At 42.9% G+C, this 27814-nt stretch overlaps 1 protein-coding gene and 1 long non-coding RNA gene across 7 annotated transcripts in view; one reads left to right on the plus strand and one right to left on the minus strand.

Moving 5' to 3' along the window:
* MSH5 (MUTS-homolog 5) overlaps window positions 1-27814 on the plus strand; it is a 246404-nt gene that overhangs the window by 66889 nt on the left and 151701 nt on the right. For all 6 annotated transcript variants that reach the window (XR_015186333.1, XR_015186334.1, XR_015186335.1 and 3 more), the window contains 10 exons: window positions 10736-10890; window positions 11000-11101; window positions 11191-11221; window positions 11292-11323; window positions 12354-12411; window positions 12497-12583; window positions 14181-14237; window positions 14346-14444; window positions 15762-15806; window positions 17699-17776. Coding sequence is in view for 3 of the 6 variants with exons in the window: in XM_086499439.1 (XP_086355565.1) it covers window positions 10736-10890; window positions 11000-11101; window positions 11191-11221; window positions 11292-11323; window positions 12354-12411; window positions 12497-12583; window positions 14181-14237; window positions 14346-14444; window positions 15762-15806; window positions 17699-17776 (744 nt within the window). In the remaining 3 variants the exon portion in view is untranslated. The remainder of the gene's footprint in view (window positions 1-10735; window positions 10891-10999; window positions 11102-11190; window positions 11222-11291; window positions 11324-12353; window positions 12412-12496; window positions 12584-14180; window positions 14238-14345; window positions 14445-15761; window positions 15807-17698; window positions 17777-27814) is intronic.
* On the minus strand, window positions 14325-17690 carry LOC147425002 (uncharacterized). The gene is made up of 3 exons (XR_015186336.1): window positions 16476-17690; window positions 15473-15702; window positions 14325-14457 (listed from the first exon to the last, which is right to left on the minus strand). It is a non-coding gene; the product is annotated as an uncharacterized LOC147425002 (long non-coding RNA).

A 27814-nucleotide genomic window follows, 5' to 3' on the forward strand; every position in this document is an offset into this window, starting at 1 on the left:
GCACACGTTGGGTTGGGGCATAAGTAGGCTGTAACCCAAAGGCTTCAAGGTAAAGCTGCAATACATTTGGTAACTTTGATAGTTCATGCTCTTCCATCCACTTTGCATCCATAGGTGGATAATTCTTGAACTTCACCAAGTAGCGTCTTGGAACCTGTCCTTTAACTTTTCTGTCTTTATGTGCCAAAACTTGCTCAGGTATCCGGATCTCATCAAGTTCCTCAACTTTTGGCTGATCCTCATCTGGCATATCTTCTGGCACATCACCCGTGAAGGGTCTTAGAAGACTCACGTGAAACGCATTATGGATCTTCCGTGCATTAGGCAATTTCAGCTTGTAAGCCACATCGTTGATCTTGTCAAGCACTTGAAAAGGCCCATAGTAACGCATGCTGAGCTTAGGAAACAACCGTTCCTTGCCCTTCATCTTCTCTAACCTTGCCTTTTCGAACCTTAACAGAATCCAATCACCAAGTGATAACAACAATTCACGACGGTGACGCCTTTTTCTGTTTTGCCCGAGTCTTCTCCAAGGCAACTTTAATTTTCTTTCATTTCATCCATGTTCTCAACATATCGATCTGCCTCAAAGATCTTGTCCTTTGTATGCAAAATGGGAGGAACTTATTTGCCGCCTTCAACAATCTCGAAAGGTGCCTTGCCAGTCGACGAATGCATTGTATTATTGTATGCATACTCAAGCATAGGAAAATATTGTTCCCACTTGCTCTTATTATCTGACACATAGCATTTCAACAGATCTAAGACAATAGAATTAGCCTCTTCCATCAGTTTGTGGATGAAACGAAGATGAGAACTTGAGCGTAGTGCCCATGTTCTCAAACAATCCTGTCCAGAACAAACTTGTCATGCGAGGATCATGATCATTGACAATCGATTGTGGCATACCATGGTACTTAAACACATTGTACATGAGCAAGCGTGCCATCTGATCAGATTTTATCTTCTTCCTGACAGGGATAAAATGGGCCTGCTTGCTGAACCTGCAAATAACGGTCCATATACCATCATTCCCTGTTGGGGTTCTTGGAAGATCAAAGATAATAAAGTCCATAGCAATGCTTTCCCATGGCTTATCCGGAATCGGCAGTGGTTGTAACAGCCTTGGTGCCTTTTGCCTGTCAAACTTGACCTTTTGGCAAATCACGCATGCTCGCACAAAGGCATCCACATCTCTCCTCAAGGTAGGCCAATAAAAGAATGTCTCTACCGCTTTAACTGTTGTATCAATACCACGATGCCCTGCATACGGTGGGACGTGACTCTCTTTCATGACCTTATGTCGCAATGGCATAGTGACACAAAGTTTGCCATGCATCATCATAAAACCATCTCTGAGGAGGTAGTGCTCATGATGTTGCCCCTCTTGCAACTGTTCAAAGATCCTTGCAAAGTCATCATCAGTAGCATACTGTTCCTTCATGTCATCCAACTCATGATGATAAGGAATTGACACAACTGAAATTTGTGGCTTCCTTAACGCATCAGCCACAACATTCTTCTTGCCTTCCACATGCATAATTTGGAAGTGGAACATAGAAAAAACGTTTGCCCATTGCATATGCTTTTCGGATAGCTTTGATTGTATCAAGAAGTATCGCAAGGTCTGATGGTCTATTTGGACAACAAAATCAACACCTAAAAGGTAGTGCTTCCAACTAGAAAGCGCATGAATCACGGCCAAGAGCTCTTTCTCATAGGCTTGCGTAGTCTTCTCTGGCCCTTGCAAAATTCGACTTTCATAAGCTACTACCCGTCCATCTTGCATTAGCAGTGCTCTGATGCTACTGCCACACGCGTCACACTGGACCACAAATGACTTCTTGAGATCGGGCAAAACAATTACTAGATCTGAAGTCAACTTTTCCTTTAAGAGACTAAAAGCTGAAATCTCTTTTTGGGTCCATCTGAAAGTGACCTCTTTCTTTTGCAAAGCGTGAAGAGGTGATGCTATCTCTGCAAAATTCCTGATAAACCTTCTATAGTAGGAACACAATCCCAATAGGCTTCTGACATCGTGCACAATCTTCAAGTCTGGCCATGTCTTAATAGCTTCGACCTTTGCGGGATCCATTCTTACACCATCCTTTGAGACTATGTGGCCAAGAAAGTGGATCTCTTCCAGGAAGAATTCACTTTTCTTAGGATTGACAAGTAGCCTGTGATTGCGCAGCTCTTCGAACACAATGGTCAAGTGGTGCCTATGCTCCTCTTCATTCTTCGAGTAGACTATCATGTCATCGAAGAACATCCCAACAAACTGTTGATGCGAGCGGAAAATCCAGTCCATCATTCTGTTGAACGTGGCAGGAGCATTTGTTAGCCGAAATGGCACCACTAGAAACTCATAAAGACCAAATGTCTTTCTAAACGCAGTCTTGTGCACATCCTCTAGCCTTATACAAATCTGATGGTACCCACTCTTAAGGTCTATCCTGCTGAAAATTGCAGCACCCTCTAAATGATCGAGAATATCATCAATCCTAGGAATAGGAAACCTATTCTTGATGGTATTCTTATTCAACACATGGTAATCAATACACATGTGCCATGAGCCGTCCTCTTTCTGTATTAGGAGCACTGGGGAGCAAAAGGGTGAAGAACTAGGCTGAATCAGCCCCTTCTCTAATAACTCCTCAACCTGGCCCATAATCTCTTTCTGTTGCGCCGCGCTAACCCTGTAGGGAGGTCTATTTGGTGGGGTACACCTTGGCACCAAATCTATCCGATGGTCAAGTCTCTCTGGCGGCACTTGCGACGGTAATGAATTAGAAAAACAGTCACTAAATTCTTGCAAAAATGTTGACCTTTCTTTATCTAGCATAGATAAATTTGACTGACAATTATTTGAGACATCACGTGCAAAAATCAACTACACAGAAAGATGATTCTTTATTACATAAGTGATAGCCGAAGCAGATACAATAGGGACAGACTCCTCTTTAAGCTTTACATCCAAAACATGAGTTTTGCCCCTATGCAAGGGTGATTGTCTTGCCGAAGGCATCCAGCACACCATGTATTCTAAACATCCACGGAATTCCAAGTAGCGCATCGCACCCTTCTAGTGGCATGATATAAAAATTCTTTTGTGTCTACATATGACTGAATATGTACACTTAGCTTTCCAATAATGGGAGTAACACACTCTGAGTGGCCAAGACATGCCAACCTTGCCTCTGTCGTGTACCCCATCTCTTCAGCTCTGATGCCCCGCTTCATAGCTAACTTTGGTGAGATAAAGTTTGCTTTGGCACTTGGATCAAAGAAGATGAGTGTCGTTTGATCTCTAACTTTGCCCCATGCTTTGCATCACTCGCTGGCATCTGTACTGGGCCTGTCACCCACCATATCTGGCACCAAACCTGCCGTGGGTTTAGGCTTCTTGCCTTTCTGGTCCTCTTTATCATCTGAGTCAGCTGGTCTTTTCCTTTGTGGACAATTGGTAGCAAAGTGACCAGGCTGCTCGCATATAAAGCATTTGTTTTCAGCAATTAAGACCTTCTTTTCCTCGAGCAACTTATGCACAAAAGGCTTCCTTTTCCGTTTGGTGGCCTTTTTTGACCCTTGTGACGCTTCAGGAGCCCTTTTCACAAAGGGCTTCTTTGCTGACTTTTTCTTTTGCTGCCCTCCTTTCTCGTTGCTCGGAAATCCACTGTCCTCTCCTTTCAACAAGGCAAGACCAGTGTTAGCAACTTCCATGAGCTTGGTGAGGGTAGTTACTCTGTTCTTGGTACAGTAGTCCCAAGCCCTTTAGGCAGCCCATAACAATACTTCTCTATCTGCTCTGTCAATGGCACAAATCTATAGGAGGTCACTGAGAGTAACGCTTTACAAAACCTTCGATTGTACTCCAACAAGCTCTTGCATGTAGCCGAAATAAGTTGGTGCCAATCTGTCATGACGTCGGCTTCAAATTCATTTGACAGCCAAGCGGATGCAAACATTTGCTTGAAGTAGACTCAAGTGACGGGTTCCTGTCCTTGCATTAACAATGTCGTCCACCATGTAAGCGCATTGTCCTTCAAGAGAGTGCTTTCCTAACCTTAAAGGCCTCTGTAAAATTCCCTCTTGCATGAGCTGTATCAAACTGCTTGAGGAAAGTGAGAGCCTTTGCCTTATCCACGAAGCCGCTGAAAGTGGTAAACTTTACAGTTGCACCACCTTCTTTGTAAGCTTTTGGCTTTTCCAGTGCCCCCAAATTGTCATAGGGAATTGTCTGCAACATGGGCACTGTAGTAGGCATCATCGGTACATCTTGGCCATTATCATTTTGCGTCAAAGGGGCCATATTTGGCTGCTATCCAGAAAAACCAGCCATGCCAAAATGGCCTTGTGGCACCCCAAACTGGCCGTGGTTGCTCTGAAAACCTTGCTGCATGCCGATGCTACCATACATGGGGTTTGACATCATGCCTTGCATACCCCCAAACACTGTTCTTGGCATGTACAATTGACTTCCAACCGCATAACCAGCCATGCTCTGGAACAATGATCTACCCTCGAAATACCCAGGATGTACCGTGGGTGGTGGAAAAACTAGGTGCATTGCCTGGTATCTAGTACCTTGTCAATTCAAGACAGCATGCGGGCTCTGAAAGGTGGCGTGCTGAACTGGCATAGCCTATGGAATAGACGTCCTAACCACCTGTTCAAGGACGGGAGGATTCTGTTTTGGAGCCCCTGACTCCGCAACATGCGAGTGTTCCCTATCTTGCTGAGACGCATGAAGTACTTGGGCTTGAGTCTCAACAAGCTCTTTCGCGGTGTAGGTTGCCTATTTTGCTGTGGCACTGGTGGCGCTTGCAAGAACTCCATAAACCTTGGGTTCTTCACCAGTTGCGAAAACACATTCACTGCGGCAACTAACTGAGTCCTGAACGCATCATCCTCAAGTTGCCCAGTCATAAAGCCCTGTACTGGAGGGACATTCACATCAATAGGAGGTACAGATAGGCGTGGTCGTGAGCTCTCGCCAATCTCGAACACCATAGGAATTTCCCGTCTATCCTTCAAAGAGGAACCCTCTTCCATAATGCCTTTCTGCTTGTCGGCCATAGTGTAATCCCGCATTCCCGTACTTTGTGTCTTTACCCAAAACAACCGAGTCTCACTTCTTGAGGAAAAAGTGATTGATGTCCCGGCAACGGAACCTGAAACCGGCCCGTGGGGCGGTAGACTTTGGCTTTCATCCAAAATTCTTTACTTTAGACACACACAGAGAGAACTTGCAAAGGTAACCTGTGACGGGAATTAACACTTAAGCACACACATGGCTCAGAAGCTAGAATGCTCCAAGCAGACCCTGACAACTTGTAGGCCCCAAAATTGGCGCCCCTTTCGGTATTTCTTTATTCTTTAAGAGGGTAATTACAAAGAAGAGTCCCGGGAATTCTTGGCTTGTATCCAGCTAGATACCACCTTTTCTGTCAAAATTTTGGCATCATAACAGCTACAAAACTTGCCCGAAACCAATTCCCTTGCTGGAACTCACTTCCAGTGGCATGAACCCTCTGATTTCTGCCCAAAAACAGTAAATTCAGCACGTTGTATTTACTGGTTTTTGCCTTGTTTTCAGCCCTCAACAGTCCCCGAACTGTCCTCTAACACTAGGGCTTTGTTCCCAATGGTTGTGGCATTTGTTTCGTTGAAAAAGAGTCAAAATTCAGTGTATAACTAGCACTGAAAACACACCTGTTTGGTGAGGTTATCACCCTCACCGGTGCCTGCTTTTGGAGCAGCAGTTAGCTACTCCTATTCTTGCTCAGAGAGGCTCTTGCCTCAACAAAAACGCATATAACCACACAGTTGTACATGAGTCAAATGAAGAGCCCTCTTGTGGGGCATCACATTATTGGACGTAGGGAAGAGAGAGAGCAGTGTGAGGTGTGTAGGACATGACTTCTTGCACCACACTGTACATGAGAGGGAAAGCTTGCAGTCAATAGCTCTTAACCTGTGGCAGCCTGCAAATGAGCTCTCTCCTAGCTTAGAATTCAACACTACTTCTTTTGCAAGAGGGAACTGTACTACAAGCAATTTCCCGTTTCGGGGTTGCCGCTTAAAAATCTCCCGATTGGTTGCCCAATTGACTTTGTAGCAAAGTTCTAAAATGTTTCCCTTGTGATTCTGGAGGTAACGACGTGAACAGATTTCGTGGCCCAAAATAGCAGTTTCGTAACTTTTAGGAGATGCGTCTTTTGACCATCAATACCCATGGGGACCGCATCCAAAAATGCAATGTGGCCCAACTGTCGGGTACTTTCCTTTGGTAACGCAACCTTGGCTTTGTGCCTTTATTGAGTTCACTTCCTAGTATCCACCAACTTGCTAAGTGCGACGGGGGGACCTACATGATCTGGAATTGAGCCTAGACATTCTTTTACTATACGAATTCCAGTGCCGACCAACTTCCTGTCTGCGGGTGAAACTACCGTTCACATTGGCCGTACAATGTCCGACCATTTGCAACGTCAAAGAGAGGGTCTCAAAAATAAAACAAAAATCATTGGAAAGAAACCAACAACTAAGGTTAGCAATTGCTATGTCCTCGTGACATAGTTAACAGTTGCCACGTCCTCATGACAGACACACCTATCAGAGGGCATGAGATGTGCCATTGGAGAGATCCACACTTCTTTACACCAACTCAAGATAGAGGTAGTCAGACACAGGAGAGTACCACCAGTGGAGAGAATTTGTCAGGTATGCCAACATGAGCCAGAGACAGAGGAGCACTACATATGTCAATGTACCGCCTATTATGATATTAGAGGACCTTCGACTACCTGTTCAAAGAGGAGTATCATTGTTTTTATGACCAAAGATTTCTGGGGCTGGACCTCTTACAAATACATAGCTTCAAAGAGACTCCTCATTGGTGGTGTATTAGACTTGGACACTCTAATGCAAATATTTATTGCAACACGTGTGAGGAAATTGTAAACAACTGAATACGCTTGAATAGAGGGAGAGAGAGAGAAGAGAAGAGTCGACACGGCACGACGAAGTTATGAGCCAAGATGCATTGGCCCCAAACACTCGTGCTCCTTTCGGTATTTCTTTATCATTACTTTGCAAGAGTATAATGTCCGAGGGTCCTCTCTCTCGTAGTGCTCCCAAGCCAATTTGCCAAGAGAAGAGGCCTTGGTACGCTTATAAAGGCCCTTGGCCTATCTCTTAGCGTGCCCCAACGCTATAGCACAATTTGCGAAAATCCGTACAATTGTCACGTCAGCAATCAGTGTGAAACGCAAAATCTGTATAGCGTTGCCATGTCATCAACCTTACACAATTTGTGGGTCTTGCTTTATTTAAAGGGTTTTAGGCTCCTCGGCCAAGTTCCGATAAGTAGGTAGGGTTAGGTTTTTAAACCTAACCCTCTCTAGGTCACTCGGCCAGAATTTGCAAGTTGGTAAAACTTCTTGTGCTTCTTCCATTAGGTTTTAGGCCCCTTGACTGGGTTCTGTCAGTTAGGCCATGCCACGTGCATACCACGTCATCAGTTTGTGACATACCCCCTCTTGAAAGAATTGTAATCGTCCTCGATTACGCTTGCAAAAAGAGACATAAGACAGAAACTAGTTCAATAGATACCGACTCTTAAGTACCAATGTACTAAATCACACATATCCAACACTCGCAGAAAGACGACAGTCATTGAACATTCACATCACTATTCCCCTTGAGACCTTAGATGAGAATCATGATCATTGTAACTTATTTAGCAATCACATCTAGATTGTGCTGATCTTTTCACGGATGTCTAGATCTAATAAATCTTGTTACTATCAAATTCACGTCACCCCTCAGGTGACTATGATAAAATGCTGCAGTCATTTCATCTTTCGGCTCCATGTCCACTGGTGCGTCATCTTTGAAAGGTCTCAATAGACTCACATGAATGCATTGTGAATCTTCCAAGTATCTGGTAACTTCAATCTGAAGGATACATGATTTATCTTTTGCTGTACGTGGAAGGGTCCATAGTATCTCATACTTAGCTTTGGAAAAATTCTCTCCTTTACCCTTTTGCTTTCGTGATCGTGCTTTCTCAAACCTGAGTAGCACCCAATCATTTTCCTTCAACTGCAAGTCACGTTGATGCTTGTCCGCTGCCTTCTTATGCCATGCTTGAAACTTCTCCTAAGCCTCCCTTACCTTGGGCAAAATCAGTGTCTAGATCTTGTGTATACTGATCTGCTTCAAAAGTATCCTTGGTGCTCAAAATCAGTGGAACCTTTCTGACACCCTCAACAATCTCAAATGGCGTCTTGCTCTAGATGTATGGACTATGTTGTTGTAAGCAAACTCTACCAAAGGCAAATTGATATGCCACTGAGTCTTTTGATCAGAGATGTATAACTTCAATAAGTCTAAAACCACTAAGCTGGTTATCTCTGATACCCATATGCCTGTGGATGAAACAAGGACGAGAATTTAAGCCGTGTGCCTATATTCTCCCATATTGCTCATCAAAACAAACTCGTAAATCGGATATCTTTATCTGACATGATAGATTCAAGCATACCATGTAATCTGAAAATCTGTGAGACAAATAGCTTGGCGGCTTTTACTGTCTTCTTTACTGGAATAAAGTGAGCCTGTTTGCTGAATCGGTTGATAACTGTCCTAATGCCATCGTGCCCACTTTGAGTCTTTGGAAGATCAAAGATAAAGTCCATTGCTATAGTCTCCTGTAGTAGGAAAAGTGTATTGTGCTCTCTACTTTGGGTGCTCCTCAGTGCAATATGCATGAAATCTCACTCCAACAGAAAGAAAACACTAGAGAGCAATGGAACAAGCAAACTCAAAGACACAATAATAGACTCAGAACTCGATGGAACTCGGCAAACTGGCAGCACACTCAACTCCAAGCCCAGGACTCATAGGTACAATGGGGGTGTCGGGGCTCCATTGTGCTGAGAGAGTGTAGATGTGAGGTGCTGGACGCAAGACACGAGACTCAAGACTCATAGAACGTATGATGCCTTCGACGACTAGAACCAACTACGCATATAACGGCTAGCAAAATGTCCCAATCCAGCTACATCTATCTCCGATCTGTGATGGTGAACTGGCCACCGTGTCCGCTAGATTGTCACTTGTGTCTGTCACGTGTCACTACCCAGGTGAGAATCCATCCAGTGTGAACCCAAGACCAATTGTAAGTGTAACTGCCTGTCCTATGCACTTGACATCAAAGCCCTGCTACAAGGTGCCCCACTCAACATCTCGGTGGAAGAAGACACTGAAAATTGTGAAAGGAAACGACATTGTGTACTAAGATATCTGAAAAAGAACTGCATATCTACAACACGATGATGCTGAGCTACGCTCTTCCAATCGTGTCAACCTAGAGAGAGTGTCGTCGCCACTGTCGCCATTGCAGCACTCAAAGAGTCCTGCCTGTGTCGAGGTGGAGCCATAAGACCGATCGTAGGAGCCTTTTGGACTAAAGGCGATTGTACCCTGCTCTCTACAAACTGGCCCTCTGTGCAAGTAGCGGCCACCTGATAGAAGTACCTGTCCGTAATCGTATTGAGGCTGCCGACTGACATAGCCATGTTGATGTGCGTCAGCAAATCCCTCACAAGGGACTCTGTGTCGGCTGCATCTGTCAGGTGGGCTGCTGCAGCCCGTGGGGATAATGGTCTCCTTGCTGACATCTAGCACATCCCATAAACTGTGTAGGACCCAGTTTCCCATAACCCATAGGAGTTTGTACTTGCCTCCCTGTACCAGGCCTCCCATATCTCATAGCAGCATGTGTATGGTTATCTCTAATGTTTTCGCTAGTACAGTGAGTTGCTCCAGTTTTCTTAGTGTCTTCAGTGTTCTCCTAGGGTGTACTGTGATTCTCCTTTCAGAGTATCTACTTTGTTGTCTGAGTTCACCAGGGGACGTTTGTGTAAGGGAGACTTTAGCATACCGCACAGAGGCAACCCCTCGTACAGAGAGCACAGTCCTCACTTTTTGGCCACAAAGTCACAAAACAATCGCTAAAAACAACTTGTCAAAGCAAGACACAAATCAGCCCATTCATGGGCAGCTGCAAAAAGCAGCTACCTCAGCATGTCCATAGAGTCTTCCATACCGTCAGCCACATAAATGATGGCCATGCTGCCATGTCAGTAGCTGTCCGTACAGTCTCCGTCTGGCAATGAGGGTAGCCACGTCATTATTCAGAGACAGTGTGAAGGCTGCAGCTTCTTTCATAGACTTTGGCCCCCAAAAATCTTGGTCCATGAACCAAGAAATATCTATAATAAAGAAAGGGTGAAAAAGGGAGAGCAAAAATCTCAATTAGGAAAAGCAAATCCTCTTTCCCATATAAAGTTTGAATTGCAGTGTTTGTATACAAGGCTTATTTTTATCCTAGAGGCAATGTTGCTTCTAAAGCTTCTATAAACAGTTTTTTCTTTTCATTTTTGGAAAGTGTTAACACTTCATTGTCTTGTGAAGAACAAAAGACACACAAGGCCTTCCAATTTGTTTTTATTTTAAGAGTCGCATGACAGAGTTTGCACATGGATTGAGTGAGGATTCAACACTGTTTGCACTTGTGGTCAAATGACAGAGTTTGCACATGGATTCGGTTCAGCACCCCTATGTTTGTTGGAGGGTGTGCCACTAAAGGGAGTGAGGATTCAACACTGTTTGCACTTTTTTTTTGATTGATCTTAAAGCTGAGGCGTGCGGAAAAGTTTTGCAGCTAAAGTCCATGATGAATCTCAATAATGAAATGCAAGTTCGTGCTGCTGGAGGCCTTCTTGAGATTTTGCAAGAGGAGATGCTTATTGATCCTGTAAAGCATAATGACTATGAAACTAACATGCTTCAGATACACAGTATCTCAGAAATCTCCATGTATAATGTCGATACTTCCAGAGTTGTTTGAATGTTGTTAATGTGGGGTCTTTTTACTTGATTGATTCATGAAAAAACTAATGAAGCCATTGCTGGTGCTTGATTACAGGGATAAATTTTTAACACTGGATTTTGCCACTTATGGTGCACTCCAAATATTCCAGACTGACAAACACCCAAGTGACATGGGCATTGGCAAAGCAAAAGAAGGGTAATATTCTAATGGTGCTTTCTAACTCATAATTTTAGATACTGTGCAAATTCTGGATGCTGCATCTCATAACTCTTCATTTTATCCAGGTTTTCGTTGTTTGGGAACTTTGCAGACAAGGTAATGTTGGTGTTTTAGTACAACTAGGTCGTTTGCTTTGATTTTTACCTTAAAACATGGTTTATTTCAGTGTGCTACTTTGATGGGGCGCCGTCTGTTAAGGTGAGAAGTTGACTTTGCAAAGAGACTTGTCACAAATTTCTGAGGGTACTCACCCTGCTGTTTTCCTCTTTTTAAATTCTATGTATGAATTATATACATCTTCAGAAATGCGTGCTTAAATGTCAGATGCAAGCCAAAGATGCGCCATTGCCACATTTTTTGGGGCGTGTCAGTAAGTCTCTGCATTGCCTCAGTGATCTGCTGCAGAAGCATGGTCTTTTACAATAAGGGTCCAACTTTTTCTTTGAGAGAAAAGAGCTGTATAACGTTATTGTACAGATTCCACAAAGTCTCTGCATTGCTTCTCTGATATTCTGTGGCAGCATGGTAACATCATGGCTCCACCTTTTTCTTAGACCTTTTATAGTCCCATAGGCTGCTACATTACCCTGATACTAGCACAATACTTACATATGGACAAAGAAAGTTATGTTCATCCTATTATGAATATTTGAGGAGTGTGCTACAACCAATAGTAATGCCACTAAATTCTCTAAACGACTAGTTTAAAGTCAGCGGAATTTGGAATTCTGCTCCCATGATATGAGAAAACCGAAGCACCACTTCTTAGCTGCTCTTGAAGAGCCAGTAGATGCATCTTAAATGCTGTGAAGGGTAATGACCAACTTGGACTGTGTCCACTGTGTCTGCAGTAGAGGAAGAGATGGAGGGTAGAGGATTGAGTGTATGTACTGTTTACAGGATTACAGCGAAAGCATGGAAAGTAGAGGATTGAGAATATGCCGAATAACGTATGGCCATTGTGTCTGAGTTTCAAGAAGCCTGGAGGGTGCCCTGGGCCCCAGGTTCCAAAGGAGAAATGTTGCTTGTGGTTGTAATAGAAGAGTACCCATTTCAAAGAGGAAAGCCTGTGTGCCAATCTTTATGTCAAAGATAGTGCATTTGGTAAAAAAATTGACACTATAATTAGAACTTGTATGATATAATATAGGATTGGTCATTTTCTGCTTTACTTGATTGTGCTCACATGTAATCTGTTTATGTTACGGTTCCTGCCAATGGATCTCAGAACCTGGTTTTTGAGGCCTATACTTGACCTGGATGTTGTCAATGATAGGCTCGACTTTGTATCCTTGATCACTCCTGCATTGGAATATGATAGCAGCCTCTCAATTCGTTTTTAGAAAGATTTTATTCCCTAACACTTCTTAGATTGCAGTTTTTCTCAATCTTGATGAAGTTGTTGCTGCATTTCATCAGTCTTTGAGGCATATAAAGGACATCCCCAGATTGTTGAGGGTAAGTAAACTTGCTTAACTATCTATGTTCTTAACGGCAGAGGAGGAGAATTTTCTTGACTCTCAAGAGCTATAGATATTGTCATCAGGTAATGGACGTTTCAGTAGGAAAGCATTCTGTTGGATTTCAGATAATAGACTTATTACTACGGTGTTATGTTGCTTACAAGGTGGATCCTGTGAATATGTCTTGCAAACTCTGAGTGGGTTTTTCCCATGAGAGAATGTTCATGGTATATCAAAGAGGACCTTTGGACATCTGCAGTGGTGGTTAGTCTGTATTATGGCCAGATGCTGATGCTTGTTTCGACATCCCCAACAGCTTCTTCTGTTCACATCCACCATCACCCTTGATTCAAGTGATAGCCACGTCACTGTATTTTTTAGTCCTGGCTTGGAGGAACTATGTCAGGTGTTATTAGTTTTTTGTATGTCGCAAAGCTAATGCTTACGTGCATTATGATTTTGCTATTCAGAGTAAGTTGAATGTTGTGAGTGTTTCATATATAGTTGTGAAAAATTATTTGTTTTGTTATAGATTTTCACTATTTCCTTATGCTTTTTGAAAATATTTTTAGTCTTGGTGTTTATGAAATGTTTCCCCCCCCCCCCCCCCCCCCCCCTGGTGTGCAAAAACGATGCTTCTATTAGTTTTAGAATCTACCTTATGGGCTACAACACCAGCCTGAAGGCCATGAGCCTAAGGGTTAGGATCTATCCTAGGAGGATATTGGGCAACTAACCTAGGAGGTGTGTGACACATGGTAAGGGATCTTATATGTAGGGGGCAAGGCTTGGCTACGTAAGGAGTTGGTTGGGTGGAGCTTCAGGATGCATGTTCATCTCTCTCTTCATGTAGAGGGATTTTTCCTTTACATGATAGTGGTATCAAAGTGCAGTTAAAACCATGCCTCACTGTGAAGAAAGGTCCTGGCCATCTCAAACTAATGAATGCCTGGTGCCATCTCTCAGCCTTGTTTGAGCTGCCCTTTGCCCTGTCATACTGTCCTTTGAGTGTATGGATCAGCTCAAGCAGGAAATGTGAACCGTTATTGCAGGTGGCTCGGGTCACCGATTAAAAACACAAAAACACTGAACCAGAGGCACAGGGTACTGAAGAACTCCCAGCTAAGGTCTTTCTCCAGAGTCCATGTCGTTATCGGGAAGTCTGGAATAGGGAAAATGTTCCGACTGTCAGAGGAACTTTTTGTTGATTTAATCGATTTCCCAGTTATGATACATCTTAAGCGCTATGCAGAGCATGAGAGAAAGTTCAATGCAAAGAAGCTTTAACATTACTTCATCCAGAAGCAGCAGATAACCATATCTTTTAAAATTTCACATTTTTAAATGGAAAAACAAATTACTGCCAACTAAGGAATCAACAAGTGAAAGCAGCATTAGCAACAAGAGACACTAGCTCTGTTACTTCACTCATTGTTCTTTGTAGATCTCTCTTCTGAACCTGCTTTTGAAATTGTTTTGTTTCTATCTTAGCATTCTCAAAGATTTTTTGATAGGGACAAGCAGTTTGATGAGGAAATCAGAAGTAAACTACATTCCCCAAACGTGTAGCAGTAAATAATTTATGTTTGCAGCGATTTTCCAGCCCGAGCTCTTTGTCAACACGAAATGACTGGCAGCAGTTGCTGAAGGTATGTGTGGCATTATAACTTCAAGATGGTGCAAATTCACGGACAAGTTTCATGATCATTCAAGTGGCTTGACCTCATAAATAAAGTGCACGTCCTTCCTTTCTGCAGACCATAGGTTCGTTCTTACACCTTCGAGACATTGTAGAAGTCAGCTTGTCCCAAAGACAATATAAGCAGGCTATGCGAAAGCTCCATCTCATCCAAAAGGTTTGACATTTCTCTGCAGAAAAAAATGTTACTCTTCAATCCTTGATTGGATTATAAGGAATTTGAGGCTTTTCAGAAACTAAAACTTTTAGCCTCCTAAGTTTTTGTCGCTTTGAAACTGTTCAACAACAGATACCTGTGTTATGACACATAAAGAAGGCCCTTGATTAAGCAATCGTAAAGGAGGTGATTGGATTTTTAGTACTGCTTATGAGAGACAAAGAGGCTTGGTTCTATCTTTTTATCAGAAAAAACATCACCTATAGTTTTCATAGACAATTATAGTTTCAAAGATAAAGTTAAGAGCTTTGCTCTGATTTGTGGGTAGAAAATGACACAACGTAAGTTTATGGGATAGAATAGTTGCATAGTGTCTGAATGGACAAGGGGGCAACATGAGATAGAGCAGTATGTGCTTAGCATTAGGGTTTCTGGAGTTTTTTAATTCCTTTACTCAAAACTTTGTTCAGAATGTCACTCTTTTCATTCCTTTACTCATGATTTTATTCAGAATATCATTCTTGTTATTATAAATGAAGACTAAAGTTCATTATCCTTTCTCCATGCCTACAATTAGCGATCTCTGCTTCCAAGCTGATCTACAGAAGTGACCCCCTAGACTCACTTATAAAGGCCATAAAGTGTGGCAAAAGACTTCTTGCAAAGACTTCCTTAGACTGGAAAGATTTTTCCTTTGTAGAAGTCTCATGCTAATGAGACTGTAGGGCCTCAACTGAGATAGTCAATCAATCAGCCTAAGGCCTAGGGTGTGCATTTAAACAAAGAAAGATCCCGACAATGGAGAATTTCTCTTCTTTTGGGAATTTGAACAAAGTTAAGACATCTCTGATAACATGAAAAAAACTGTGCAGCACAAAGGTACAAGTATGTCTTAGAAAGTAGAATGGTAGATAGGAACCATTGTGAAGCTGGATACAAGTTAAAACTGTTCTACAGTAATGAGTTCTAGTTTTCCTTCTATGCTTCCCCCTCTATTTTGAAGTGCTAATGAAGGGGCAAAGTTTTACCTTTCCTTTGGCTTCATACTCTTTATTCTTGAGGATGCTGGCATGTTGCTCTTTGACAAAAGGAGAGAGTCTGTAAGTGCTTCAAACATATCATGATGACTGCAGCAATAACGACTCCAAAATAGTTGGTGTAAATTGTTTCCTTACAGCACCTCTTTATTTGCCCTTTTTTCTTTGGCAGAAAGTATGTACACCCTTCAGTATCTGATTGTTTTTTCTCAGGAGTGTATCTGCATGGATTGTTAATTTTAACGATTTGGATTTCATATTATCATGCTCTTATTTGCAGATTTCCTCTATCCATACGGAAGATCTTGTCACACTGAATGATATGGTAAGCTTCAGATATTAGATAAAGTAGTTCAGTAAGGTCTTCGATGTATAACTGAAAATTGAATTTTTCACTACAACTCAAACAAAGAATGTTTGTTTCTGCTTGTTTATTCAATTTTTCAAAACACTTGAGCAACATGTTGCTATTCTAGCCACCATAGTTTTTAGAGTTACAGAATGGAAAAGGATTTCAGAGGTTTCGGGAGGTCAGTCCATGTCTGAAATGCCATCGAAGAGGTTCCATAGAAAACTTCAAGATCAATGTTGACATCACATGGACACTAAATGATCGTGTGCTTTGCATAACCTGTGAAAGTAACACATGAACTAGGTGTATTGAGTGCTATAGAACCAGATTTAATAACAGCCAGAAAAGGAAGACAAAATTTTCAAAGACACAAGAAAGGGTGAGGGAGCAAAAGTTGTGGATGTAAGGCTAGACAGACAAAAACTTCCCATTGAATACTTCTCTTCCTATGTTATCTCTTACCCATGAAGAACCATTACCCAGTAATTCAAACTGGTTGTGGTCTTGAGAAGGATAGCTCTGTGTATGATGAGCACTTCACTTTTAATTCTACAAAAGCTGAGTAGTTCTGGTAAGACAAAGAAAAGTGTAACATCATACTAAAATTTTTCGAAGCCAAGAGAGAAGAGCACCGAGTTTTACCATTTTTGTTTGGACCCCGGGCTGGCCTTGACATTTTCCTTAAGATGAAGTGGTTTTACTGAGATAACTTCTCTTCTTTTCTCTAAGAACCACAGTAGATAAAGACTCTCTTCCACCCGAATTCATATCATTTGATCTAGCACCTGTTGCGAAGCAAAACTATGCAAGGATTAGGTGCACTTGCAAGCATCACCACCATGAGCCAGTGTTATCCATCCTATGAGTGCGTTAGGCAAAGAACCATCTGCGAAGTAAGAAAGTGAGCTGCATTAAACGTCTTTGAGGGCCAAAATAATCTTTAGTGCTAAGACGCTACAGGTATTGTGAGATAGGAGCTGCGTAGAGATTCTTGAGCAACAATTCATCAAATGGAGTGTCTCTTAACAAGAAGATTTTGATCGTTTTTTAAAAGAAGAAAGGTGGAATGCTTGGTGATGTATTGGCTATAGGCAGAGCGCTATGCATACTAAATAATCAGATTGATGAGTCTTGGAGCTTACATGATTCAAGAATCTCAAGAAAAAAGTTTTGAGCTGGAGAAAAGATTTGAGCTGGTTACAGTTTTGTAGCACATATTTCTGTATGACCTTCAGAAATCCTTTTTAGTTTGGTTCACAATTCTGATTATAAGTAGACACTGTTTGTTCTTGTGGGAGAAAAGGAAAGGACTAGCCTGTAGATGCGAGGACAGTATGGTTACACTAACAAACAAAGTGCTCGCTGAGCTATCATCTCTAACTTGGCTGGCACCATTGTCCCTTTTGACGATAAGTGGCCATTAACAAATACAATGTGACGACACTATTTACATAGTGATGTCTTGGCTATTTAACAAAGATTAGGCAAGGTCGTGAGGGCAGAACCGTCATTTTTTGTTATATTTAGCTGCCGAGCTGTCTACAGTCTAAAATGAGATAGCTGGTGCAGTGGGTTGTTTGGCTTGTTATCCAATGCTGCTTCAGGAGGAGGAGAAAACTTCTAGAGGCACTGTGTGCAGTACGTAGTCAGGTTGGTAGAATTAGGAGCCATGACGAGCTGGATAGATTATGTGTAAAGTATGAGGTTTGCTTTGGTCATACATGAAAGCTTTGAAAGGATTTGAAATCACATGGCTTAAACTTTTATAGTCTCTATGGACCTTAGGTATGGTTTCAACATCTACCATGTCTATGTGATGATTTGAAACTTGACGAAGCTCATGTCTTGGTTCTTATGTTGCGTAGGTAACCGGTGCGTTAGACTATGATCAAATCTGTGGTGACAGTTCAGACATGATGATTGCAAAGGGAGTTTGTGAAGAGGTAAGACTGCCTGCAATTTCAAGCCCGGTAAAAGTTTTCCAGCTCCTTATTAACTATATTGATCAATGCTGACGACAGACTCATTTTTACTTGCGTAAGTTGCTGCATTATCATTTTTGGAAGCCTGCAAGATCCTCAGTGCAAGTGGACATAGTTGCTTCATCCCTTGCATCCTCAACATCCCTTGCCTCACACTCCCCTCATAGCTTCGGTGCCCTTTCCTTTGCCCTGCCCTCCTATTGCAGTGCATGTGTTTTAGGGAGGGGTGCTGGTATAGTGGGATGAAGGGACAGAAGAGGGCTCTCCCCAGGCTGAAGCCTCAGTCTTTGGTCTATGTGCTTGTGCTGATATGGAGAACTTTCCAAACAAGGAGGCCCGTTTCATTCTAGTTAGGAAGAATATTCAAGCAGATTAGATGGCACAACTCTCTCCCTATATCATATCGTTTGACTGCATGGAGTGCCATCATCTATTATCATGATCAAGATCCATGTATGGTGAGTCTCTTTTGGAAAGCTCTATTCGACAACCTCAACACTACTTTGAAGTTCTCATCTTTCTTTCATCCTCAGACTGATGGGCAATCCGAGAATGCAAACTCAGCATTTCTTCAGCTTTGAAGTGATATGTACCCAACCACAGAAGAACTTATGGAGCTACTTACCATTGATTGAGTCTCCTACAACAACACCATTTATTTCTTGACAAACAAAGCTTCATTCGAAATCATTGAGGGAACTTGCCAAGCTCAATCATCCTAGTCACAAACTACAAGACGTTTGAGGCAGACAAATTTGTTTAGGACTTGGATTTGGCTTACATAAAGGTCGAATCGACTTGCAGAAGTCTCAAGAGAAACAAAAGTGAGCTATTTACAAGCATTGACGTCAAGTCCACATCAAATTGGGTGATTGGATCTTAATTCGTTTCGAAAAGGCAAGGTTGCGCAAGAGGAAAGGAAAAGAATGACTTTACCCAAAGCTCATTCAACGTTGGTATGGACCTTTCAAAGTCATTGATCGGATCAACATTGTACCTTTTTCACTGGATTTTCCTTCGCATTAATAGATTCACCGTTATCTTAACCTACTTAGAACATTGCAGGGAAATCTAAGCCCTGAGTCTTCAGATGACACTCAGCGAGAGGTTGAAAAGACTGAAGAGACTAAAGAGGTCTCGATGTCCTTGCCCTATACATGGATATTGACATAGTATGGCTGATGGCATGCGTCCATCATACCATGAGGAGGATGTTCACTATGGTGACTCCCCACAGAGTTTGAATGGATGATTGCATTCGAAGAGACATTGGTTAGGAGCTTGCCCTTTGATGAGATAGTGTACATTTGTGACATACTTTCCATGTTTGAGAGTATGAATTTTTGGCTAGTGCCAAATTTTCAAATGCACTCGAGGTGTCTATAGCTGGCTTATTTCTTTATGCACAGTGCGACCACAACGCATAGTGTCTTAAATTGATGACGTGGCAGTCCTGCCGACTTGGACAGCAGTACGAATTTTTGATGACATGGATAGCAGTACGAATTTCCATGAATTGCGTTGACATGCCACGTGGCAGGCTCTATGGATTTCCACCATTTACGTTGGCTGCTTTTCTGGAGCCCCAACGTTGGCTTTTGAAAGCAAATGCTTTTTGGGATTATTGCTTCTAAATTGAATGCTTTTAGGGGCTCTGCTTTTGGGGCACCCCTTGTAAGAATAAAAAGAACCCTTGGGGCCTCACTCTGCAGAGCATCTGGACGTAGAGTCTGAGAGGAGAGGTCCCGCGGGTGTTGTACTTTGCTCAAGCACTAATATAAAAAGAAATACCAAAAGGGGCACCGGATTTTGAGGCCAATACCTCTGGGCACGTAACTATGCCGGGCCGTGTCGACTCTAATTTTAAAGTGTGATAAAGTTATGAAGTATTTTAAGTAATTCTCTCGTGTGTCGTGCCAGATTTTCGACTTGGGTTGCCCAAGTCTGTAACAGTGGTATCGGAGCTCAGAAAGATTCTTCTTCTACGGAGGATCCGATCCTTTTTGCAGCACGCAGGTTTTTGTGAAAGAATCTTCGTGCCGCAACCCCGGACTTATTAGCCTCTCCCACCCTTCGTACATCGCGCATCGGGCGCGCTCCGGTCTTCATCGCTCTGTCTTACAGGGCATAAGTCATAAAGAACCCCAGATTACACATGGGTTCTCGCGGAGAATCTGACAGGGATAACACTTCCCGGTGGGTAGACAGAGAAAAGTTGAAATTCGGCGTAGGCACTGAAGAAAAGAATGAAGATTTGGACAAATTCTTGGCAAAAAAGTTTACCAGAACGGAGTACAAACATCAACTGCAGGTTGATACATGTGTGAAAATATTGATCAAGTACTCTAGAGATCCAAGATTTGCGAAACACTTGAAGAATTTCCCGATTGATGAGATTTACTCAAGATGGCGAGAGGCCATTGATTCTCCTCTCCAGTAGGGAGGAAAGCTAAAAGGCTAGACGAGTGCAGAAAAGGGGAACCTGTACTCGCAGAAAGAGTTGGACATAATTCTTGAAAAGAACCAAAGGACCACCAGAAGATAAGCCAGAGAGTTACAGAGTAGCAGCTGACCGCGGAAGAAAGCAGGACTAGTACGAGATTTTGTGGGGACCGTCCACCTTGATTAGATGAACAAAAATACCAAACTCTGCAAATCATGGGGCAAAGTGCAAGATGAGGAAACCCTTATCTTCTTTGATGGAGAAGCCAAGGCCAACCGAATTGGCGGCTTGATTTGGAATTACGCCCAAAAAAATGGGGCCACAGGCCGAGGTTGTTCTAGAGGCACCCGAATGGGATGTTGCCATTACACTTCGTTGGCAAACTAAGTTTGCATTGTCAGGGGTATTTAGGGCACTAGGACTTTTTCATGTACCTTTGGCAGGGTATGACGTCCTCCGAGAAATCCCTTGGTTCCTAGAAGAGTGCCGTGGTTGATTTTAGGGCAGGGAAAGCCATCCTGAAGAATGAGAAAGGCAAAGAGGTTGTACTTGATGGAAAACTGAAAGGCGAGTCTGTCCCACTTGATGAAACCCAAATTTTTTTGTTTACCCGATTTTCTTGAAAGAACTGAATGATGATTGAAGGTCGAATATGTCAGACCTCGAAAAAGAACGACAAGATTTTCTTCAAGCTCAAGTTGACTATTTCTTTGAGTGAATTGCCTCCTTTACGTCTTAAAGATCACACGATTTATTTGATTCTCGGCAATACACCATTGAACCGGCCATCTTACCGACCTAGCCGACCCCAAAAGGAAGAAATAATGAACCAGAATAGTTTCCCTTTCTGAGGATCGATGTGTCACAAATGATGACGTGGCCTGACCACCGACGGACAGATGGGTTGGCGTGGCACAAACTGTATAGACAGGTTGACGTGGTAGAGTGCCACATGGCAGCAATGCGGAATTCTGCAATTCACATTGACATGCAGACAGTATGGATTTCCGTAAATTGCATTGACATGCTGACGTGGTAGCCTGTACGGATTTGTGTAAATTGCGCTGAATGCTTTTTGAGCCAGATTTTGGAGCCAAAGGCTTTTGGGACTTATTTGCCTTTAAGCTCGAAGCTTTTGAGTTTTTGCTTTTGGGGCTCTGCTTGTAGCAACCGTATGTAATGTTTATAAGTGACCCTTGCAAGGGTCTCACTTCTCAGAGCTTGGACGCAGAGTCCGAGAGCGAGCACCAGCGAGAGTTTTTTTTTTCCCCCCGAGAAAGAGATCCTTCTATTAGTTAATGAAACTGCCCATAGGGCTACAACCACCTCTTCAAGAGAGGGCTACAACAATCATGATGGGGACACTCTCCCAATGAAAAAACAACATATGTACAATGAGGCTAAATCAAGAAATGGGAGGAGGGAAAAGCCACACAAGTGGACGGTAGTGCCAACTGAGTACACCCTAGACCATGGTGAAAAAAGACCCAGGACACCAGAGTCGAAGGAAAGCCTCTCGGCGGTCCCGCATGCGGTCGGAGTTGCCTTGGAGTCTCTCGAGTTGTCCTCTGAGAGTATGGATCAGCTCTAGCCAAAGATCGCGAACAGTCTCTGCTGGTGGTACAGGGCGAGCCTCAAAGATGTGAAAGCAGCGGGCTCGCCAGATGAACCAGAGTGTAAGGCCACTGATGAGCTCCCAGCACTCCTCTCTCTCACTGCACCACTCCTGTGGAGTAAGCTCTGTGGCAGGCTAGAGTGTAGGTCACCTCCCTTGCATCACTATCATCTTGCTGGTGGAAGATAGCTCAAACTGTAGTGCCGGGCTCGTGAGAGCGGACCAAGCAGTTGCCCCCCAAGTGTATTGCGGAGCTGTGGAAAGAGCAGGCATCAGCCGAAGAACACGAAGCCACACCTGCTGTGCCTAAGGACAATCCCAAAGACAGTGACACCGACTCTCCACAAGATGGTCACAAGCTGCACATGCGGCCGAGAGACCACTATGTACAAGCCAGCTCCCAACTGCTCTAGCTCTGTGTGCGACCAACAACTGGAACAAAGTGACTCGCCTCGGCTGTCTGGAGTCCCACAACCTCTCCCAAAAAGCTACCAAGAACTCAGCTGTGAGACCCTCCTCCTGCCTCGCCGCAGATGCTCCCAAGATTGGAGCAAACTCACAGCGAAGCGGGCCTCCAGTCTCTTGCTCAAGCCAACTTTGCGCATCTCTGTGAAAATCCATATGGTCAAAGGTTGCCAAGGGCCTCCAGCCTGAGGCACCCTAGCACGAAGCCGTTGTAGCAACAACTCCTTCCAGGGCTCCTCACCTGGAAGAAGTCCTTTGACGATGAACTTCCCAAGAAGGGCTCTGCTCTGCTGTGCTGTGTCTATGATCCCTAGCCCTCCATGAGAACAAGGAAGAGTGATGACCTGCCAAGCCACTTTGGCCCGGGCTATCCAAGTGTCACGCCCTGACCAAAGGAAGTTCTTCATCAGCCTCTCTACCTGGCTGATATAAGAACTCGAGAAGATTCAGCAAGAAGTGATGTACCACATAGTAGCCAACAACATCTGGTTGGCCATTACAACTCTGCCTGCCAGAGAAAGTCGTGCGGAGCTCCAATGTAACAACTTCCTCCTGATAGACGGGAGGAGGGGAGCAATCTGCTGCTCGGGAGACAAGTCCAAACCAACCTGACAGCCCAAGTACCGAACTGTAGTCTCTGGTGGGATCCACTTGAAACCCTCACCTGGCATCCAATTGGGCACAAGAGCACTACCAACCAAGAAAGCCACTATCTTTCTCCAATTGATCAGTGCGCCAGATGCACAAGAGAAGGTCTCTAGAGCCTGCTCACACTTGTGAAGGTTGGCCTCCTGGCCATCCAAGTACAAGGCTGAGTCGTCTGCAAACTCAGCGTCCAGTAGCTCATCTCCCCGAATAGGAAGTGCTAAGCCCTATAAACCAACCTGCTGCGACATCAAAAACCTGCTCATCGCTTCAGCATAGAACAGAAAGAGGAAGGGGGCAAGAGGGCAGCCCTGTCTGATCGAACATGTGAGCATGAAACGATCACCTCTACCTCCTGACAAAAGTACCTGACTATGTGCCCGTCTGTACAAAGCTGACACCCCTCTGATCCAACGTAAGGTGCAACGGAAGTGAATGTTGAACTTTGCTCAAGATGACTGCTCCGAATTGTGCTCAAGGTTCCTTTTACTTACAGAAGGGAGAGCCTTTCATTCCTTTAGTGAGAGAGTGCAATAGACACAAACAAAGTGGATGAACACTGTGAATGAAGGTACATGAGACTGAGAGATAGAGAGATAAGAATACGACACACCGGAAAGTTGTCAAACCCTCCTCCAAAGGCCCCACTCTCTATGGCGAGAGCGGTCTACTTATGATTGCACAAATCTCTACAATGCCTTGACTTGCTGACGATGTCGACGACGATGAGGACCACGACTAGATGACTGAAAGGAAAATGCTAATGGCTGAAATCTGCGAATCTTCTACCTGCTGAATTCTGACTCTGTCGATGACGATGTCGATGGCGACGATGCGACTACGCCGCGCTGAAAACGCAGATGCTCAAATCTGCGTTTTCTGGGCTGAATCTGCAAACTATGCGGGATCTGACCGTGCGGCGAGGATCTGCTGTGGGAAGGTGAGATCTACGAGGTTCAAGGGTTCCACTGTTCCACCCCCTCTAAACCTGCACATCCTCCGGCGTGTGCCACACATAGCTTTTGCAGGTTTAGTCTTCATTTAAGTCAACATACATATCTATTTCATCATCACTTTCAACAAATTCTAGTGCGTCATCATCTCTTTCTTCATCTTCATCCATAACATACTCATCAAAGCCTTCATTTGGACTTTCTTGTGAAACAAGGGATCTGTATCACTTCTTCTTTTGAACAATTTAATTCTTTTCCCTGTAATGGGAATCTTCATTTCTGTCCCATCCAACTCATGCAAGGTATAAGTTGCATTCCCGTGTACATGCTTAACCACATAAGGACCAAACCATCTTTTTGAAATCTTTCTTATCGCTGAATGTTGGTTATCAAGACTATTGTCATACACAAACACCCAATCACCTTCCTCAATAGCTCTAAGTCTGAGCCTGTGCCTTTCATCAAATCTGTCCTTGTTCTTCAACCTTGCATCTTTTAATCGTGCTACTGCAATATGAATATCTTGAGGCCTTCTTTCTAATTGTTGTATGTGCAAAGCAAGAAGGTCTTCCCTACTCATTCCATCTTCCCAAGGTAATACATTTCATGTGGGAATTACATCCTCAATTGGCATTTTAGGTTTCTGACCATACATCAACTCAAAAGGCATATAACCAGTAATTGAGCTGATCAGCCCATAAAGCATAAGGCAATAGCCTAGGCCACTCTCCCAGTTTTCCTTTGCAAGCTTTGGCCAAAGCTTTAATGATAGGAGGATGCCCTCGTTCTGATTTACCATTCGCTTCAGGATTGTATGTAGTAGTGAGAGCGAGTTTAATGCGCAATCTAGAGAAAAACTCCCTGGCTTTGTCAGCATCCAACTCACCTCGATCAGCTGTTATTTTCCCAACACAGCCATAACGGCTAAACACATCGTCTAAGAGGAACTTATATATCCCTTTTGTGCTTTTTGTTCTGAAAGCACGACCTTTAACTTGGTTGGTTAGATCTTCCCGTGCAAGCACTAAGTATCTCATTTGCCATAAGCCCAATGGCATTGTAACCAAATCTACTACCCACTTATAGTGCATGGCCAATGGGTAAGTAGGGTACAACCCATCACGATGACGTACATTTGAATACATTTGACAAGTTTCACAAGAATCCACAAAATGAGATACATCTTTATACATACCTTTCCACCAATATCTCTCTTTGATTTTAGTAAAGGTGGCCCATACACCTCTGTGCCCGGCATAAAGACTCTCATGAAACTTTTGAATAAGGTCCCTTTTAGTGTCCTCATCACTCACAACCCTCAATGGCATCCCATTTCTTTGTTTTGGATGCTTCCATAAGTATCCATCTTTCAAAAAGTATTCAAAAGCTTTTCTGCGTATTCTTTTTAACTCTTGATCAGTCCACCCTTCTTGCCTTATCAAAGTGCAAAGATAACGTCCAATGAGCAATCACCTTGATTTAGGTCCTCTGTAAATGACTCGAGTGCATTTGACAGGCAAACATGATCACATTTCGCATGAGAGCTATAATAAAACCTTGTGCCTACATCATCACCCTCAATAACCATTTCTTTTCATTTTCATATCTTGCTCTGGAAAGCATATCTGCAACTGGATTATCTTTCCTTGCAATATGCTTCAATTCAGGATTCAAGGACTTTATGTAGGCAATCCATCTCAACATAGCAATGTCACGAGTTGAGCAGCTTGTGATCATTCCAAAAAGGGGTAGACAATTAGTCTCCAATATGACATTTTCTCCTATCAAATACTCTTTGTCGCATTTCAATGTTGTGATTGCTCTCCATAACTCTCTTTTTACCTGTGGATAGTTGCGTTGACGAGCATTTAAGACCTTTGCTCCAAATCTCACCATATATCTCTTGCCATCATCATCATCTTGCTCAATCGTCCATCCAATTCCTGTGGGGCTAGTATCCACTGTCACATTTACATGTCTTCCACATTCATAGTTTACTTTCCTCAAAGTTAGAGACATAAAAACAACTTCTTTAGTTTTCTCATGGCATGGGTATGCATTTCTTTCCATTGAAACTTTTGGTTCTTTCTCAAAAATTGATACAAAGGCTTTCTCAAAAATTGATACAAAGGCTCTACTACATGTGCATAATGTGGAATTCAGATAACATAAAACACGCATGCACCCATAAACTTTCGAACCCCAGTCATATTTACACATTTTTCTTTCATTTTTGAATTACATGAATCTTTGCAAGACAAGGCTTTTTTCATATGGACCGTACATATGTTCTACAATAAGAACTTCATTCACACCAAACGTCGACTTTTGGCTAGACAAGGTAAGGTTCACCTCTTTGCATATCCTGGATAAAGCGTAAAGCACCACTTTTCTTTGGAACTGTGAACCACCTGTTTGAATATGGAGCACAAGAAGGCTCCAAAATACCCATCTTGATCTTTTCATTAAGTAACTCAATGAGTTTTGGCAAATGTGCCTTTGGAACTGGAATAGGCTTGAAGTTCCACGGTACATAAGGGATAGTGAAGATCACCATAGGAACAACAATGGATGGATCAACACACCCTATCTCATGAGGCTCAAATGCAAAAGCTTTCCTGTGTTTGGCAAGCATGTCTTCAAAGAATACCTTTTCAGCTTTTATCAAACTGTCCTCGCAACCAACCTTTAACTCCTTCAAAGAATCCTGTGTGAACTTGTGTCCAATCTTGCTTGGGTCACAAAGGCTAGGTTGCAAAGCAACTTGTTCTATCTTTTTTGTGCAATCTTTTGGTAGAGGTAATGTCACTAGTTTCCCTTTCTTTGTCACAGACTTATCCTTAGTATCCACTCGCACATCAACACCTTGAGCATTTTTGAAATCCTCAATGATTTTGTACATTTCTACTAGCATACTTTCACAACCTCACTTCCCATACACAAATTGCAATCCACTAAAGTCTCCAAGTCTTGCATAGTATCCACAAATGAACACTCATCAAATACACTTGCAATGCATTCATCATCTTCTAGCAAACCATTCATCTTCAAACCTCTTTGTACACTATTTACATGTTGTCGTTCACCTTGCTTTAAGTCCTCACACTTTGTAAAAGCAATAGATCCATAGTTTGTTGATCCTACAAAACTTGTAGAAAACATCTCTTTTGCATATACAAAATGCGAGAACCTTTCCCTTCTTGTACCATTGCAATCCTGCTCTACAATGGTACATGGCCAAAACCCCTCATATCCTCGTAGTCCTTGAATTCTTTGTTTGTTTTGGCAAGTGTTGCACTATGAGACTTTCATGGTTTCTTACATGGTCCACACAAATAGTAAGGAATTGGACCGCATGCTTCCTATCCCTGCTCCTTATCCTAGCATAGGCTGAATCATCGTCCGTTACCTTTGTTTCCATACGAGTAGCACTGATGTATGGTTGCCCAAGGATAAGAGGGTATGTAGACATCTCCTAAACAATTTTTTTTTGATCATCTTTCACATCCCCTGTAGTCACCCTTACATTCGGACAAGCTCCATACAACTCTCCTGATGAGTTGTTTGCTACACGGATCATCTATCCATGATTTATATCAATTGGCTATTTTCCTTTTTGATATAGACTCTTGGACATAAGATTAATTTCAGGCCCATGACCTGTTAGCGCAATGCATGGCTCTTCTAAGTCTCCCACTTTCACTAGGGTCTCTGTAGTTGCTCTTACCCAATGACTCATAGAGAAATAACTCTCGTGAGTCGTCTCGAATTCATCTTCATCATCCAAGAAGTGAACCTATTTCACTCCTCCCCTAGACTTGTAGCATCCAACAATAGTGTCATCACCTTGCTTGCCATAGACCTGTACTCTTTGTGCA

This window comes from Adiantum capillus-veneris, chromosome 25 (genome assembly GCF_014529385.1).
Source record: "Adiantum capillus-veneris isolate H3 chromosome 25, ASM1452938v2, whole genome shotgun sequence".
NCBI classification, from domain to species: domain Eukaryota; kingdom Viridiplantae; phylum Streptophyta; class Polypodiopsida; order Polypodiales; family Pteridaceae; genus Adiantum; species Adiantum capillus-veneris.